Source organism: Solea senegalensis, linkage group LG15 (genome assembly GCF_019176455.1).
Source record: "Solea senegalensis isolate Sse05_10M linkage group LG15, IFAPA_SoseM_1, whole genome shotgun sequence".
In the NCBI taxonomy this organism is placed as follows: Eukaryota; Metazoa; Chordata; class Actinopteri; order Pleuronectiformes; family Soleidae; genus Solea; species Solea senegalensis.
In genome coordinates, this window is record NC_058035.1 from 5,976,743 (window position 1) to 5,992,461 (window position 15,719).

Consider the following 15,719-nt stretch of genomic DNA (forward strand, 5'->3'; position numbering starts at 1 on the left):
AAGAATCTACAAAAGAAACTTCATTTGTAGATTTAAACATATTTAGGCTGTTTTTTTTTCCTTCACTTTGAGTCTCTACCACGACGTTATTCCTCTCTACTACAGCGTCCGTTACAATTACAAAAAGAACTTGAATTGAAGTCTATGGGAAATTTAGCCAGTGATTTATAACAACAGTAAACATAACAGAAAAGTGAATGGTCTTAATTACTAGTGTCAGCGGTTCCCTTTTAGAGGAAAATAGATTTTATTCTTAAGTAAGTAAATAAATAAAATCATTTGTGTCGGAGCCTGAATTTAAATAAGCCTAACCTTGTAGCCGTGTAAACAACTGCTAAACGCGTCTGACTTTCTGACAGTTTGACATGTTTATGTGGCGAGGTGTGTGGATTTTTGAAGTGTCGTTTCGTTTTTTCCGCGAGCACTGCAGTCTCACGCGACTGCCCGACGCGTTTCGTCTCGATGTATTGAGTTCTATCCACGTGGAATTGACAGTGTAACTGTGAAAGACTGTGGGCTCAGGTTTGTGTGATGTGGTTTACGTGTGTGTGAATGTGCGACTGAAAGCCACGAGGAGAATATGGAGAATGGGGGAACACACACTCACATGTGTATGTGACACGTGAGTGTGAATACAGCGGCTCACACCCACACAAATCTATGCCAGTGTCTGATTAGATGTGCGTTTTTTCTTTCTTTTTTTTCAAGCAATCTGGGGCCCGCAGCAGGATCCTGGCAAATAATATTAGTTCTGCATCATTTTCATTTTATTACAAGCTTTTCCATCGTATTCTTTGTGATTCCATTTCCATTCATGAGAACCTGCTGCTGCTGCTGCTGCTGCTGCTGCTGCTGCTGCTGTGTCTTTGTGAATCCATCTGTATGTGTGTTATTTTCATGCCTCAGAGTGAATCTGCCAGAAACGTGATCTAAGAACATCTCGGGGAACAGCGGTGCTACAGTGACAGAGAAAGATACTAATTCCAACACATGTCATGAGTCTTGATGTTAGAATATAAAAGAGTAGTGTCAGAGTTTTTTTTATAAATATCTTTAATCTAAATTCATTTTTATCGACTGAAAAACGTCTCCTTGTCGCTTTTGTCTGACTGCGACATTTTAAGCCACGCTTTTAACTTGTAAAAAATGAAAAACCCAGTAAAGTGCAGTTCACGAGAGAAAGAAAAAAGGGGAAATGGAATATAGTATCTCCGAATAGGATTTGATGCATTTTTAATATCAGCACTTTAGAGTCAACGCAGTGTGACCTTTTCACCAGTGATGTTATAAACATAGTACAGTATCGACGTGTACTGTGCATCTATTCAGCAAGATTTTAATACTTGTGCTTAACTAAAATGTTCAATGAAATATGAACAGGATACAGCATTGCACTTCTATGATCGGAACATTTGATTATCAGTATGAATATCACCTCCTGGTGTTCAACTGTTCACCTTTTAGCAAAGAAATAGTGAGTTTCCCTGATGTGGTTAGAGTGGTTGCAAATGCGTATGCAAACCGACTTGAATGAATTATTGATTTTATCTATGAAATGTTTCACTCCGCTCACCACGCTCAGCTGCCCTTCACTCACTGACCAGACTCTAGTGTGTGTTTAGCTGCAGGAGTCTATCTCTAGCAGGTTGATTTTAGTGATTTTATTTGCATTTGGTTTGGTTCACTTTCACACAACAGAACAAACCGCCTGGACAATGTCACGCAGCACTGACCAGGAATATTGCATTTCCTGCTCTAAGTAAACCAGTAAACCGCACCAGGGTTCACTTGCAAGCGAGTCGAGACCCACGTTTTCAGGTGGACCAGAGATCCCTTCTTTGGTCCGCACCAGAGTTTGGGGCGAGCTTTCACACCTGTCCAAACGAAGCAAACTATCCATGGAAACTAACTCTGGTCCGTTTAAAGTGGACCAAAGAGCTCTGGTGTGAAAGTGCCCTAAAATGTAGCTAGTAATAGTAGCACCTTTCAAGGTATTCAAGGCTGTGAATGGAAAAAGCGAAACAAAGGGCAGAACAAACAAGGGACAGGGAATTATGGATTTCTACTGGGAGAAGGTTCCAGAAGGTGGGCGCTGCCAAACTGAATGTCCTGTCACCGGAGCTTCTCAGGTCGTTAGAGGAGATGGAGAGCAGACGTGAATCTGTGGATCATAGGTGCTGAAGTGTCAGGGGTGGAGGAGGTCACTACGTTGACTGTGTGGCCAGAGTATGTAGGGATTTATAAGTGAGGAGGAGTTAGTTTGTATATGATGCAGAACTTGACAGGAAGCCAGTGCAGCTGAGAGTGTGTGTGTGTGTGTGTGTGTGTGGGTGTGATGTGCTGCCAGAGCTTGGTGGGTCGGAACGAGAACTCTGGCACCAGAGTTCTGCACGTACCGGAGCCTAAAGGACGTCACGGCAGTGGCTTTTATGTATTGTTTTGAATGAAATGTATGCATGAATATTGCCACTTTGTGCTGTGTTGTTATTATTATTATTATTATTATTATTATTTTCTCCTATTTTTGTACGACAGTGTGAATGATCCAATAGAGCGTTTTGAAAATGTGACCTCGAAAAAGAGCAAATTATTCCCAGTTCATGCATTAATATAGATATATACATATAATTAGCATACCCCCTCCCCTCCATACCCACCCCCCACCTCTTATCTCGCGGTGACACGCGCATCCACGCGCGCTCGTGTGTCCACTCTCTCGGCGGTGCCACAAACACACACACACACACACACACACACGGAGGCTCAGCAGAGTCAGGTTGTTGAGCAGAGAAGCGGCTGCAGTCGTTTTTTCAGCCCGGGACAAAAACCCTGTAGCGTCTCATTGCAACATGGCGACAGAGGTAAGGAAGACTAAACCCCGGAAATCATCTCTCATTACCTTCATGTTATTGTTATTTATTTATTTATTTTTCTTAAAGAAGTGCAGGCTGAGAAAGATGCGGCTTAAGGAATGAACGTGTTGTTTAGTCGTGCTTCCGATCGACCGCCCCGACGTGTCGTGGTTCGTGGTTTCATTATCATTTTCAGCCAAATCAACCACCTGGAGCTGCGGACAGTAGTTCAACATTTATTTATTTATTTCTACATGAGTGTTGCTCAGTTTCACTTACTTTCATCCCTGATTGGCTCTTTGACTCGATTAGATTAGATTATCCTCACAGCAGCAGTTTTACCATAACTATATATTTATAGAGGAGTTATCTTGATCTGTTGCCAGGTAATAAATATAACCTCAGATTGAGCAGAGGAGAGTGAGAGATGATGATGATGATGATGATGATGATGATAGAGCAGCAGTCAGCACCATGGACAGGGACAGTCTGTCTTTACTTTACGTTCTTTATTCTGCCAATAAGACGTCTTTTCTCCATTTTACCTGAGAGACTTGTTAGGTTTGCGTCACTCCGCATTTCTGATTTAAATATTAAAATTATAAATGGAAAAAGAAAGTTTTAAAAAAGAAGAAGGAAAAAACTTAAAAGACGTAACAAAACGTGTTGGCGTTAAAGGTAAATATGAATAAATACAATAAAACATTAATTACAACATTTTGTAACACTTTATGGTAACGTATGTTTTTTGTAACATTCGCATTAGTTCAGCTACTACATTGTCTGAAAGCTATACAGTGCAAATCAAATGAGCGTATAACAATAACAATTGCATTCTGCAGTTGTTTATGTTTTGCATAAAGTCATGTTTTTTGGAATGTGGGTTAAGTAGGAAGGGAACTTGGCTTGTAACCAGGGGTTGTCAGTTTGAGTCCCCACCAGGTCAAAGGGCTGGGGTACCCCCGATCAAGGTACCCAACCCCCATTGCTCCCTGGGCGCTGCTCAGTGGAGGTCCCAAGTAGAGGATGGGTTAAATGCAGAGAAAAAATGAATAAAGTATATACAGTATATATATAAAAAAAACAAAGGCTCCACCCAGTTATATTTCAGGGGATAATTTTCATATCCTGCCATGCACACTATCAACAGCATCAACAGTGTGTGCTGATGTATTTTTAGCCTCAGTAACGCTCAGTGCAACGTCGTCCACTCTCCTTCTTAGTGTCCTTGGTGCTGTGACCATCATGCTGAAGACATACTGTAGCTGCTGTGCTTGTAATAATGATGACGTCAGCAGAGGGAGACAGCTGTTGCCTTGGTGCGAGTTTGGGGGCAGCTCGTGCATCCAATATGGGATTTTGTGTGCGTCTGTACTGCCCGTGGGTTTCATAGTTGTGCGTGTGAGGGGCTTCATGTGTGATTGTGCTGCAGGTAAAGGTGCAGTGGATGTTGCCGAGCAGGATTCGCGGTCGTTCGTATTCTGAGCCAGCATTACTTGGCCGAGCGGCCGTGATTTCCTCTGGTGGTCTGCCAGGATCTGTGTCCAAGCCCTATTAGTTCCACTCACACTCACACACACACACAAACATACCATACACAGGCGCACAAGCAAGGACAAATTGCATGTCCAAGGTCCATCATTTATCCATGGCATATTTAATGTGAAGAGGCTACTGCAGCCTCCCTCTATCTCTCTCTCTCTGGGTGTCTCTGTCCTTCAACTCATTTTATATCAGAACTTATTCATTTATGGTTTGCCAAGTCAGCAAGTTTAGTGGCTCATAGTGCAGCTGTGCCGCATGGATAATGTTTGGCTCCATTAAGTCCGTTTCTTTCGTGTCCTCCTCTCCTGGCTCATGTCCTACACTGTTAGGGAATAATGTGTCGAAGTACAGAGATCATCACCTGGGCACGTGTCCATGTCTCTACTGAATCAGCGTTCCACCTTTCTCCAAAAGAGGTCTCCTCTTCCAGATCACCAGTTGCCGATCTTCCTCCCTGGATGTCATGGAAAGTCGACCGTTTTGTCAACACAGTCTAAACTCCAGTGATTTATAGACCTCAGCTGAGATCATCTTGGCAGTGAATATGAAAACTCTGCTCCCGGTGGGCAGGAAACCAGATCGCTTCTGACAAGATGAAACGAGGACTTGACAGGTAGAAAAATGGTGATGGAGCCATGAGACGAGAACTAAACGTCATTTACTGCCGTACATGTTTGAATCTGTGTGTGTGTCAAAGGGTCAAAACAGGAGGACACGACAAAGGAAAACATGACATTTGCAGTCTATTTCATTTGAACAATATCATATGGGTATTGATGCATTTCAGTGGCTATTTCCAATCAATATATGAAATGCATATGTTTACACTTGAGTGAAATTGGCGCAAGAACCTCCTCCATGAGATGACTTTTTAATTAAGTGTTTGTTGAATCCACAAATATACTGGATGTCGACCCACAGAATAGGAATTACTTGAGTTTGAGGTTTGTGTTCATGCTGTAGCTGTTTGTTTCACTTGTTTATATATATTTTTAGTCTCTTCTTTATTCTAAGTCTCTTACGTGGTAACACAGCTTATATTATACATCTTTATTTTCATGTGCTGTGCACACAAGCTTCACTAACTGTTCACTAAAAGTAACGGACGTGTGGAGGGACGTGATTGTGTGGGTGGACGGCGCAGTCAAACGGTGCAGTGCATCACAAAGCAGAGGCTTCTTAATGGAGTTCTGTGTTATCAGTGTGACACTTTAATATTGGCGTCTGCTTTGTGCACTATATTTAGACACAGGAATAGACTGCATTTGAACCCTGATCTCCCACGCAGCAGAGTAAACAGCAGCACTCTGCCAAACAGCAGACATTAAATCTTTGAGTCTTAAATGCACGGACGAGACCACTCTGTCGGCGACTGAAGAAGTATTTCATGAAACCTTTTCCTCTGTCGAAGCAGAACTCTCTAAAGGACTCGGGCAGTTGAAAGTAACTTGTAAACGTTGCACAGAGAGAGGCCGTGATTATCGTTATGATCAGTTTTTCGACTATAACTAGCAGTTTATGACAAGTCAAGTCAACTTTACTTCTAGAGCACATTTAAAAACAACCATGGTCGACCAAAGTGCTTCACAGATTTAAAGGCGTGGCAACAGAAAAGGTATAAAACATAAAATCAATAAAAGTAAAACAGTAAAATAGTGACATAATAGAATAGAAAAATGGTAAGAGTTTGGCGCGTCTAAAAGCAGCTTGTTATTAGACCTCAGAGCTCGGGTGGAGTTCTGGCAGGTAAGATGGTGCCAAACCGTTAAGAGCTTAAAAAAACAACTGTAAAATGTTAAAATCAATCCTTAAAATGAATAGGAAGTCAGTGGAGAGAGTGCAACACGGGTGTGATGTGGTCGCTCTTCTTTCCTTTCCTGTTAAAAGGCAACCTAAGACCTTGTGAGGGAGACAGACCCTCACCTTGTTGAAAAAAGCTTGACTCAACGACGGCCGATATTTGTTTGTTGAACACAATTGGTTTAATCCAGTGTGTGCATCGTGTGTGTGTACGAGTTTGTTTGTACTTGTGATTGCATTACTTTACATTTGACTGCCTGAGACAAAAGATAACAACTGTGCAGATCTGTACTTGTCAGTGCAGAACAATGGTTCGAGATCACACCGTGACACAATGTTGATAAAAAACCCTGATTTTCTACCGTTTATGTGCAATTTTGATCAACTTCTGGAACCAAATCACGTGCGTGCACACACAACCACGAGCAGACTGACGCTCTCACCTTTGAGAGGCAGCTACAGTTTTCAGAAATGTTTAATTCATGTTGTAATGTGACGTGTGACAGGCGAGATATTGTCCAGCCTCAAACAGACTGTGACACATGTTCTCATCTGGCCTCGTGAGTTGGGAACAGAGTGTTGCAGTGCGTCACTTTTGGACGCTGGACGTTAAAGTGTTGCTGACCTTTTTAACCATGACGTCCCCAGTAGACCAAACAGTTTTAATGTCTGGAACGCACGTTTCCAAGTTCATTACGGCCAGTGAAGTGGTGGGAGAGATATAAAATAAATGGACTCCATGATTCACGGGTGACCCCAGAGAGACGTGACGACTCCCGCCTGCTTTGCTCAGCTGCAGGCAACACGTCGCACGCAGCAGAGATGATTAGGTCAACAGCAGGTCAGAGCACAGCAGGACACCCGCACTGTCCCGAATTAACCTGCTTCCTCCAAATGACGTTCACATACAGTCATACTGGCAGCTCAATGCCTGCTGATTACGTTTTAAATAGCAGTGGAAAAGAAATCGCGGACATTTTTGTCAACAGTGACGGTATCGAAGCTTCTGCAACTTGCTGAATATGTACATTCTGATCATATTTTTGTTGTTAGAGAAGTAAATAATCTGATTATGTTTACCAAACACATTTGCTGTTGCATAAAGTTCACTCTGATGATTTAGAAACTCCTCCCAGGACCACTGTCAACTGCTCTCCTCCATCTCTTTCTTTCGGTCCTGTTTTCCATCATGTCATTTATTTAATTTCTTCCTTCTCCCTCCCGTGTGCTTTTCTTTCATCTTCCCATACTCTGTGTCTCATTGTCTTCTTTCCACTTACATATTTCTCTATGCTTCTCTTGCTATTGTTCTCATCTCCTTCCCTCGCCGTCCTGCTTCTTGTTTTTCCCTTGGCAGCAAGACTGAACTCTCTCATGAGAAGTTTTTACGGCTACAGTCTGCGTGAAATGAAACAACTAAAGTCCAGTCAAGCAAACATCGTGCACACACACACACACACACACACACACACACACACACACTTCTGCAATCCTAATGAAGCCAATACTTGCGGGCGGTTGATTCCAACGTGAATAAATGATGCTCAGCCTTGTGCTGATAGTTGCCTCTTTTAATAGAGTGGCTTGTTTGTTGTTATGGCCTGGAGACAGCACAGGGAGGGGGTCGGTGACAACGACAGGGAAAGCAACAAGGAGGATTGGAGGATATTATAAGCTCTGGCAGGCAGCACGATCTCGCGGCTGTGATGCCATTTTGGCTGCAAGCAGATGAAAATAGCAGCTTGGATGCTATTCTTGGTTGTAAGTGATATACCCTATATAGACATGAAGGACTGGCACTGTGCTGCGTTTGCTTATGTGGGTTTAACTCTCTTGGGCTCACACACACACACACACGCACACAGGTAACCTCAGAGACACTGCATGCTTTGAATAATAACAACGCGACAGAAACGGTGGCCGCGATATCCACATCCTTATAATTAGTAAATGTGGCTTTTTTAAAAATGCGACACGTGCAAAACTGTGTGAAAGTGTGAGAGATGGAGAGTTTTTGTATAATTATTTTAGAAATCAGTACAACCTCATTCCTTTGCACTGTTTCAGCTCTTTTTCTTCATCCCCCTCTCCCTCCCTCCACAGACTCCTACTTTACCTCTAATTACCGTCCTCCTGAGGGGAGTCATTTAGATCAGTAAGGGGGAGAAACATTGGTTGTATGTTGTATGCTTTCTAGAGGAAATGCATGTTTGGGTTGAAAACACACCACTCGGCACCAACATGTGTTAATAACACTGGAAACAGCTCAAAACCTACCAACCTGTGCAGGACAGAGCTGTGGGCTCATTGATCAAGTGTGACTGTATCATTAGTTTGACCCTGGTCGGACTGAACCACAGAAGAGCAAAAAAACAAACAACCTGACATCACTTTCAAGGTTTCTTTGTTTCCTCTCTCGTTCTCAGTTCCACAACCTCCAGGAGCTGAGGCACAGTGCAACGCTGGTAACAAAGGTGTTTATTCAGAGGGATTACTGCGAAGGGACCGTCTGCCGCTTCCAGACCAAGTTCCCCTCGGAGCTCGACAACAGGGTGAGCATAAAAGAAATATGCAATTATATCAATTATGGAATCCCGACTCGCCTCAAAAAGAAACAGCCACACACATTTCCGCACACTCCAAAGATTGATTACTCAGTGAACACTCGATGGTAAATGGTCTGTATTTATTTTTACACGTTTGCTTGCGTTTGCTGTCACACGTCTTTCGTGCCCATGTTCACACTGTGTGTGTGAATAGTGTCTTGCCCAAGGACACGTCGGCATGTTGACCAGCGCAGCCAGGGATCAAACTTTGAAGCTGACAGGGTTTTAGTTTTAACTCTGCCAGCAAAAATAGAATAAAGTACTAAAGAAAGAGAAGTTCTTTATTCTAGATTCACATTTACTCTTCTTATATTGCTGCATTAGCATCTGTGAATGTTTCGCTCTCAGTATTTTAAGCAGAGAGACAAAGTTTGGAGCAGAATTCATCGGGTCTGTTTTCTTATAGAGGGACAACTTGCTCCAACATTCACACAAAGGACACTAACTTTATCACAGTGTGTTTGCTGTGTGCACGCCGTCATATCTCCACTGTCCGTTTGTCTTTGCAAGTAGATTGAGCGAACCTTGCTCGAGGAGACGGTGAAGACCCTGAACTCTTGTTATGCCGAGGCCGAGAAAATTGGAGGTCAGTCGTACCTGGAGGGATGTCTGGCCTGTGCAACGGCTTACATCGTCTTCCTCTGCATGGAGACACGCTACGAGAAGGTAACAGTCCTGTTTGGAACTTTGAGTATGTGAAATGATCTTCTCTCTGTACAAAGATGCAGCACTTTTGTGTTATGCTGTGAAAAAGAATATCTACCTTCAGATGTAGCCTAAGCTAGCATAGACTGGGCAGGAGGCAGAGTCTGGACAGATCATTAATCTGTTGCACACAGATAACCGTTCACACCCACAGTTAATTCACCAGCACTGCTCTATTAAAGTCTCCTCCGTGTCTTTGGTCTGTGGGAGGAAACCGGAGCACTCTGAAGAATCCCACACCTGCACCCTGGGAGAACATGCACACTCTTCACATGGAGGCGCCTGCAGGCTGCAGGTTATTGCCCTGATCTGGAGTCTCTTTGTGTACACTTGAATATTTTATCAAAGACTTTGCAGAAGCGCTTTTTTTTTGCTCTGACATTATTCATTAACAGCTGGTTATTATAAACTCCCCTGCCCACTCACAGGACTTATTTACTGGCATATTTTATGGGGGCCAGCTCTCTCACAGACACATTTTAACTGTGTGTTCTAATGCACTCTGGGTCTTCGAGGTTAGAGCGTGTTATTTGCACCCACTCGCATGGGGCAGCAGAGACAAAAAAAAAACTCGGGAGATATGATCTGACTCCCTCTTGCACAATGTTCCTTTCAGCTGCCCGTCCACTGCATTTTGAAACAGACACCAAATCCCACACCTGTGTGCCTGTGGGCAAGGCATGGCAAGCCAGCTGTGACATGACATTTACCTTCAGCACAGCCGAGATGTTCATCTTGAGAAAGGGCAGTTGATTAAACTGCTGCGCGGCCGTGTTGCTGCTTGTCACTTGCACTTGAGATGGAGCACCAACACTGGCATACGTAACACGATCACACACACAGTGGGTTTGATTGACCCCCTTGTGATTTTGTGCGTGCCTGCTTGTGTTTTAGACGAAGCTGCCGCAGAGTGAAGTCCCAGCATGCCTCTCTACGCTGATCTTTGTCACACACACAACATACATCTCCCCGGTCTTGTTGCGTTTAGTAAACAAAGTCTCTGACCAAGAAGCAGAAAGAGCTGTGATCAAGCCATGCCAGACATGACCTGGTCCGAGGAGGCTTTCATCTCCCCGTCAGCTGCTTGTCGCCCCATTGACTTGCTAAAGTGCTGTCAGCCATGCGGGAGCGTTGTTTATTTACTCGTGCGAGTTGATCTCGGCCGAACGGCATTATGACTGACGATGATCAAATACACCCACCCAAGTTGTGCTGATAAAGAGGCCACACACCAGTGGGTGCGGATCTTTGTGTAGATCCACTGGAACACCGAGCAGTCCTTGTTGCTTACATCTCACCTTATAAAAGGACACTGATTGCTCCCAGCGTGTCAGAACAGAGTCGCGTGCGCATGTGCATTTTCATAAAAGCTTCCGTCACTCGCCGCTTCTGCCCTTTTTCCTCCTATTTCACCTTTTCCATTATTCACAAGAATGTGGCCGACACACACTGGACTCACACAGACACATGTGAACACGCACACTTTTATGTTGCACTCGGTGACATAGACAACATTCATCCCGGCAGAAGAGTACACACTCGTGGCAAACAGACTGTGACACCTTTGCTTTGAGGTGATACGTGCACTCACAAAGGTTTTCCCGGGAGGACCGTCACACACACACACACACACACACACGCGGCTACAACAGAGGCACAGCTTGGAAACTTTACTATCATGTTGTTTCACTGTGGAGGATTGAGCTGCTGCCTCAAGAGCTTGCCAGCCATAAAAAGATTGGCTTCTCCTTGCACTACTATAAACTCATTAGTCATGGCTCCGCTTTGAGCATCTCTGCTTCTTCTCTGTGACATTTGATTCCTCCTTTATGGGGTTTTAACAAAAGACACAGTTTGTATTGTATGAAAATTTGTGTGTGTATTGTCACTGTCATTTTCTGCCACTTTGACTTTGACAGACATGTCGAGTTGTTTGTGTGTGTGAAAGTGCAGATGTGTCCATGCGCTGCAAATAACACAGTAATGAAATAGTGGGGAAAAACTAATTCCATCCATCCTCCATACTGCTTTATCCTCTACATGAGGGTCGCAGGGGTGCGCTTTGCCTGTCCATCCTGGACAGTCCTCAGTCCATCACAGAGACAAACCAACCATTCATCCTCACACCTCTCACACGTCCATTTAGAGTGTCCAATTCACCTAATCCCCATGTTGCATGTTTTTGGACTGTGGGAGGACACCGGAGAACCCGGAGAAAACCCACGCACACACCGGGAGAACATGCAAATGGTCTTCGTGCTGCAAAGACAAGATCACGTCACCAACCGTGTGGCCCAGAAAAAACAAATTGTAGTAGTTAATGTTGATATTTAGAAGCAAACATGTCCAGTTTTCTCAGTTGTGCAACACATGACCAAGAGGAGAGGAATTTGGCTTCTAACCAGAGAGCTGCTGGTTTAAATCCCAAGACGGGTCAAGGGCAATCTCCATTGTTCGTTGGGCACAGAGATGTTCTGCCCACTCCTCCTGCACCCGGCTTGTGTGTGTGTGTAAAAAAAAAGGATGGATTAAATGCAGAGGTCAAATTCACTATCACAAATTGGTGTATGTGCACAGAATAACAAATTCCAGCTCATTATGAATCCGTTGCGACCCAGAAAAATTCAGCTGAGTCAGCGTTTCATCAGTGTGGCTCGGGATGCATTTGTCTTCTCACTGCCAAAAAAATAAAAAATAATCTGCAGCAAAGCCCAAATCTAAATGTGGCCTAAGTCATTGGATATCATGTGTGTCCTCAATTTGTCTCGATCGTGTTCACATCTGTCCTCCAATTATCACCGCAGATGGATGTGAAGGCAAAGTCCCAACAGAGCTGTAGATCCGACGAAACGAAAGCAGCCAAATGAAGCAAAAACAACTGCCGATTGATGTTTTCCTCTCCGGCCTTGCAGTATTTCACGTCTTGTTTTCTCATATATTGTTGCTCGTAATCACAACTTACTCCTCTCCTGTGTCGTTTAATCTTTGCTGTTTTAGAGGTCACTTATATTTGCAGCTGTGCCTGCAGCTGTTACAGGCCTTTGACATCTCGGAGGAGAACAACACGGTGTGTTGCCCAGTCTCCATCGTTTTAATCTCTCAGGGCTGAGAGCGCTGCCGTGACCTTTGCTTAACTCGCAGAAGAGGACGAGAATCTGTCACGCTCGATAAATCACTTCGCGAGGTCCCGTTGTGGTTTGTCGCCGCTTGAATCGCGTTTGTGTTGTTTTAACTTTTGCACGTCCTCGATCGAGTGTATCGATTACGAGGCAACGTGGTGAAAATGAGGCCTGACGTGGGACATAACACGAGCGGTCAGCCAATGATTATTCATAATCAAACTCTTGGTTGAGCGGTAAGACGAACAGCTTGTCTGCCCATCTGTCTGTAATTACTTTGTTCCAGGGTATAAAGTATTATTTTATGAACCATCACAATAGTTTTAATCAAGTGGTTTTATGATATTTTAATGTCTTTTTCATATGGCTGATGCCAATTTTTTTTGTTTGGCCCATTTTCTTTTTCCTCCTCATTTCGTCTCTTCAATCCACACGCAGGTCAACAAAAGTATACTTTTTAGTCATGGGATTATTATTACTCGATCTATCTCTGTTGTCTGTGTCCAGTTGTTGCACGGCAACATGCTTTACTTGAGAGCAGGACCTCAACTCGGGGTTCTGTTGACACGTTATAAATGGCCTGTATTTACACAGCGCGTTATGTGGATATGAAGAGATTAACTTGTTATCGCTGACAGTGAATTACAGGATTACTCGGTACTCCCCTCCCACACATTAAGGGAGACTGTATAAACCATAAAAATCTGTAGACAGATGTCAGGTGGAAGATTATGAACTTGTTTTAAGTGAGTCTTACTGTATTATTATCTAAAATGACAATAAATAATTCATTAGTAAGTGATTTGATGTCAACCCTTGTGAAATGGCTTGCGTGTCTTTAAATGAACGACACACCTGCTTTTCCCTGACGCTGACTGCCGTCAAAAGTTTTGTGGTGTGATTAATCTTGTCATGAGTGGTGACAGGCCGTGCACATGAGGCCCAGTGGAGCTCGGTTTGGCTGATTGACGTGGTTAAGCAGTGTGTGTGGGAGAGGCATGATGGCGTAGCGGAGGCAGAGTAAGCTGCTCTAACGATGCCACGTCTGCTAAGAGCTGTCCATTTAGCATGACTGGCCATCCGTCAGCAGTCATTTGGTTGTTATCAGTAGCAACTTGGGACTCACTGTGCTTCTGTGTGTGTGTGTGTTGCTGTTCAGTGTGGAAGAATGTACACACGCTCCTTTGACTTTGTGTGACGAGTCATGGCTGGTCTGAGTTCAGTGCCCAGCTTCACTGCGGCGATGAATGCTTGCAAAAACTGTGCCAGTTCAATCTAAATAAACTGGTCGCCTCGCATTTTTCAATCTTTTCCCAACAGTTAACCAAGGCATGACATTTCGCCAGAGAGAGAGAGCGAGCGAGAGAGAGCGAGAGAGAGAGAGCCATCTTTGGAATTAGGATGGAAGGTTTTCCAAATGAAAATCTTCAAAAAGAGAAGAGAAGCTCATGCTCGTCAATTGCAGTAATTCAATTCATGCAGCTTAGCCTGACACGAGTGGCTTGGAAGTGTGTATGAAAAATAACTGCTGTACTCGGAGCATAAGGGAATTAACTTTGAGTTTGGATTATGATGTTGAAGCAAAATAAAGACGTGCAGTGACTTGAGAGACTTGGTATCGTTTGCTCTGTGCTAACTGTGTGCAGATGGGCCGCAAACTAATTTCTTCCATTTTTCATTTTTTCCACCCAAAGACTGCACATGGGGAGGTTACCATTGCTGCAGCCCTGCCCAGGTTCACCTCCCTTTAGCTACCACAGTGGACACTTAAAATAATATTCTGTAGGTGATGGATTACCCGTTGGAATGTCTGTTCAGATTATTTTCTACTCTTCTGCTCATGTTTTAGTCTTGCATCAGCCTCCAATGAGTCTACTCGAACCTGGATTTTGTCTACTCCTCCTCTGCTCTTTTCTTCCAGGTGCTGAGGAAGATATCAGGCTACGTCCAAGAGCAGAATGAGAAGATCTACGCTCCTCGAGGTCTGCTGCTCACAGACCCCATAGAGAGAGGAATGAGGGTCGTATCCTTTACTCAACTGCTGCTGCCGCTCTGGCAGAGAGAAAGCCATTGAGAACCAAACTGTCAGGCATAAATAAATAAGACTGATGCAAGGTGGCAGTAGTTTAGAGCTTGGTAACGCTAGACTCAATGAGTGGAAGTAAACAGTTGAACAGGACTGAAATAGCAAGAAACATCTGAATCACTCCAAGAAATGACTCTTCTTCATGAGTTACTGTCAATCAAGACACTTTAACTCCAGCTGCATGCATGCTTCATCAAATGTCCTGATAAGAGAATGTAGGGCAGGAGGATGTGGTGAGTTATTATTATCTTACCGCACGTAGAATGAAGAAAATTCAGGGTTTTTTTAAGTGATCAGACGCTTTGCCAATTACACTGAGACGAATACAGTTGCTCAGTTAGTTAAAAGGCAGAAGCAGGAAGAGACTAAGACCAGTTTGTATTATTTAATACAATCCTATACAATATGGTCTCCCACACAGAGTAGCATAACATGACAACTCGTATTTCTGTTGCTGTTTGCATGATCTGTTAGTCTGATATTCCATAGTGTTTAGATTGTTGTCGGGACAAATTTGAGTAAATCAATTCAAGTGTTTCTGTTAAGAACCTGGATTTACTCTTCACGACAGCACACTGAACGCAATGCACTGCAAATAAACTGCAATAAAGTGTTATCAGCGGTTACAGTTCAACAAGAGTTGATAAAGAAGGACTGCGTGTCCTTAATGGTGACTCCGTCATTTTATTATACTCATTAGTGCTGGTGATAACTCATAAAGTGTGTGACTTGTGTCTACCTGCATGTGTGTGTGTGTGTGTGTGCACATGGAGCTAGTATTTGCTTCCTTCTGGATGTAAAGATACTTTTCGTCATGAGCTGTAACCATAAATAAAGTCAGACTATGCTTTAGCTCGCTGTGACTGTGGTTGAGCTCAGGTCAGGCTTGTATAACCGGACGCCTATAACCTGAGATTAACATGCCGTTTCTCACCCTGATAATCTCCCACTGCGTTCTTCATTATGTGAATAGCAAACTCCAGAGAACGTCCAGAACCAATTCTCT

The 15,719-nt window shown here is 43.6% G+C and overlaps 1 protein-coding gene across 3 annotated transcripts in view; it reads left to right on the plus strand.

Annotated features, from left to right (window-relative positions):
* The first annotated feature begins 2,760 nt into the window (after positions 1 to 2,760).
* The window catches only part of golga7bb (golgin A7 family, member Bb), a 33,956-nt gene continuing 20,997 nt past the window's right edge, over positions 2,761 to 15,719 (plus strand). For all 3 annotated transcript variants that reach the window (XR_006361833.1, XR_006361832.1, XM_044045582.1), the window contains exons 1-4: positions 2,761 to 2,861; positions 8,624 to 8,749; positions 9,317 to 9,469; positions 14,549 to 14,650. Coding sequence is in view for 1 of the 3 variants with exons in the window: in XM_044045582.1 (XP_043901517.1) it covers positions 2,850 to 2,861; positions 8,624 to 8,749; positions 9,317 to 9,469; positions 14,549 to 14,650 (393 nt within the window). In the remaining 2 variants the exon portion in view is untranslated. The remainder of the gene's footprint in view (positions 2,862 to 8,623; positions 8,750 to 9,316; positions 9,470 to 14,548; positions 14,651 to 15,719) is intronic.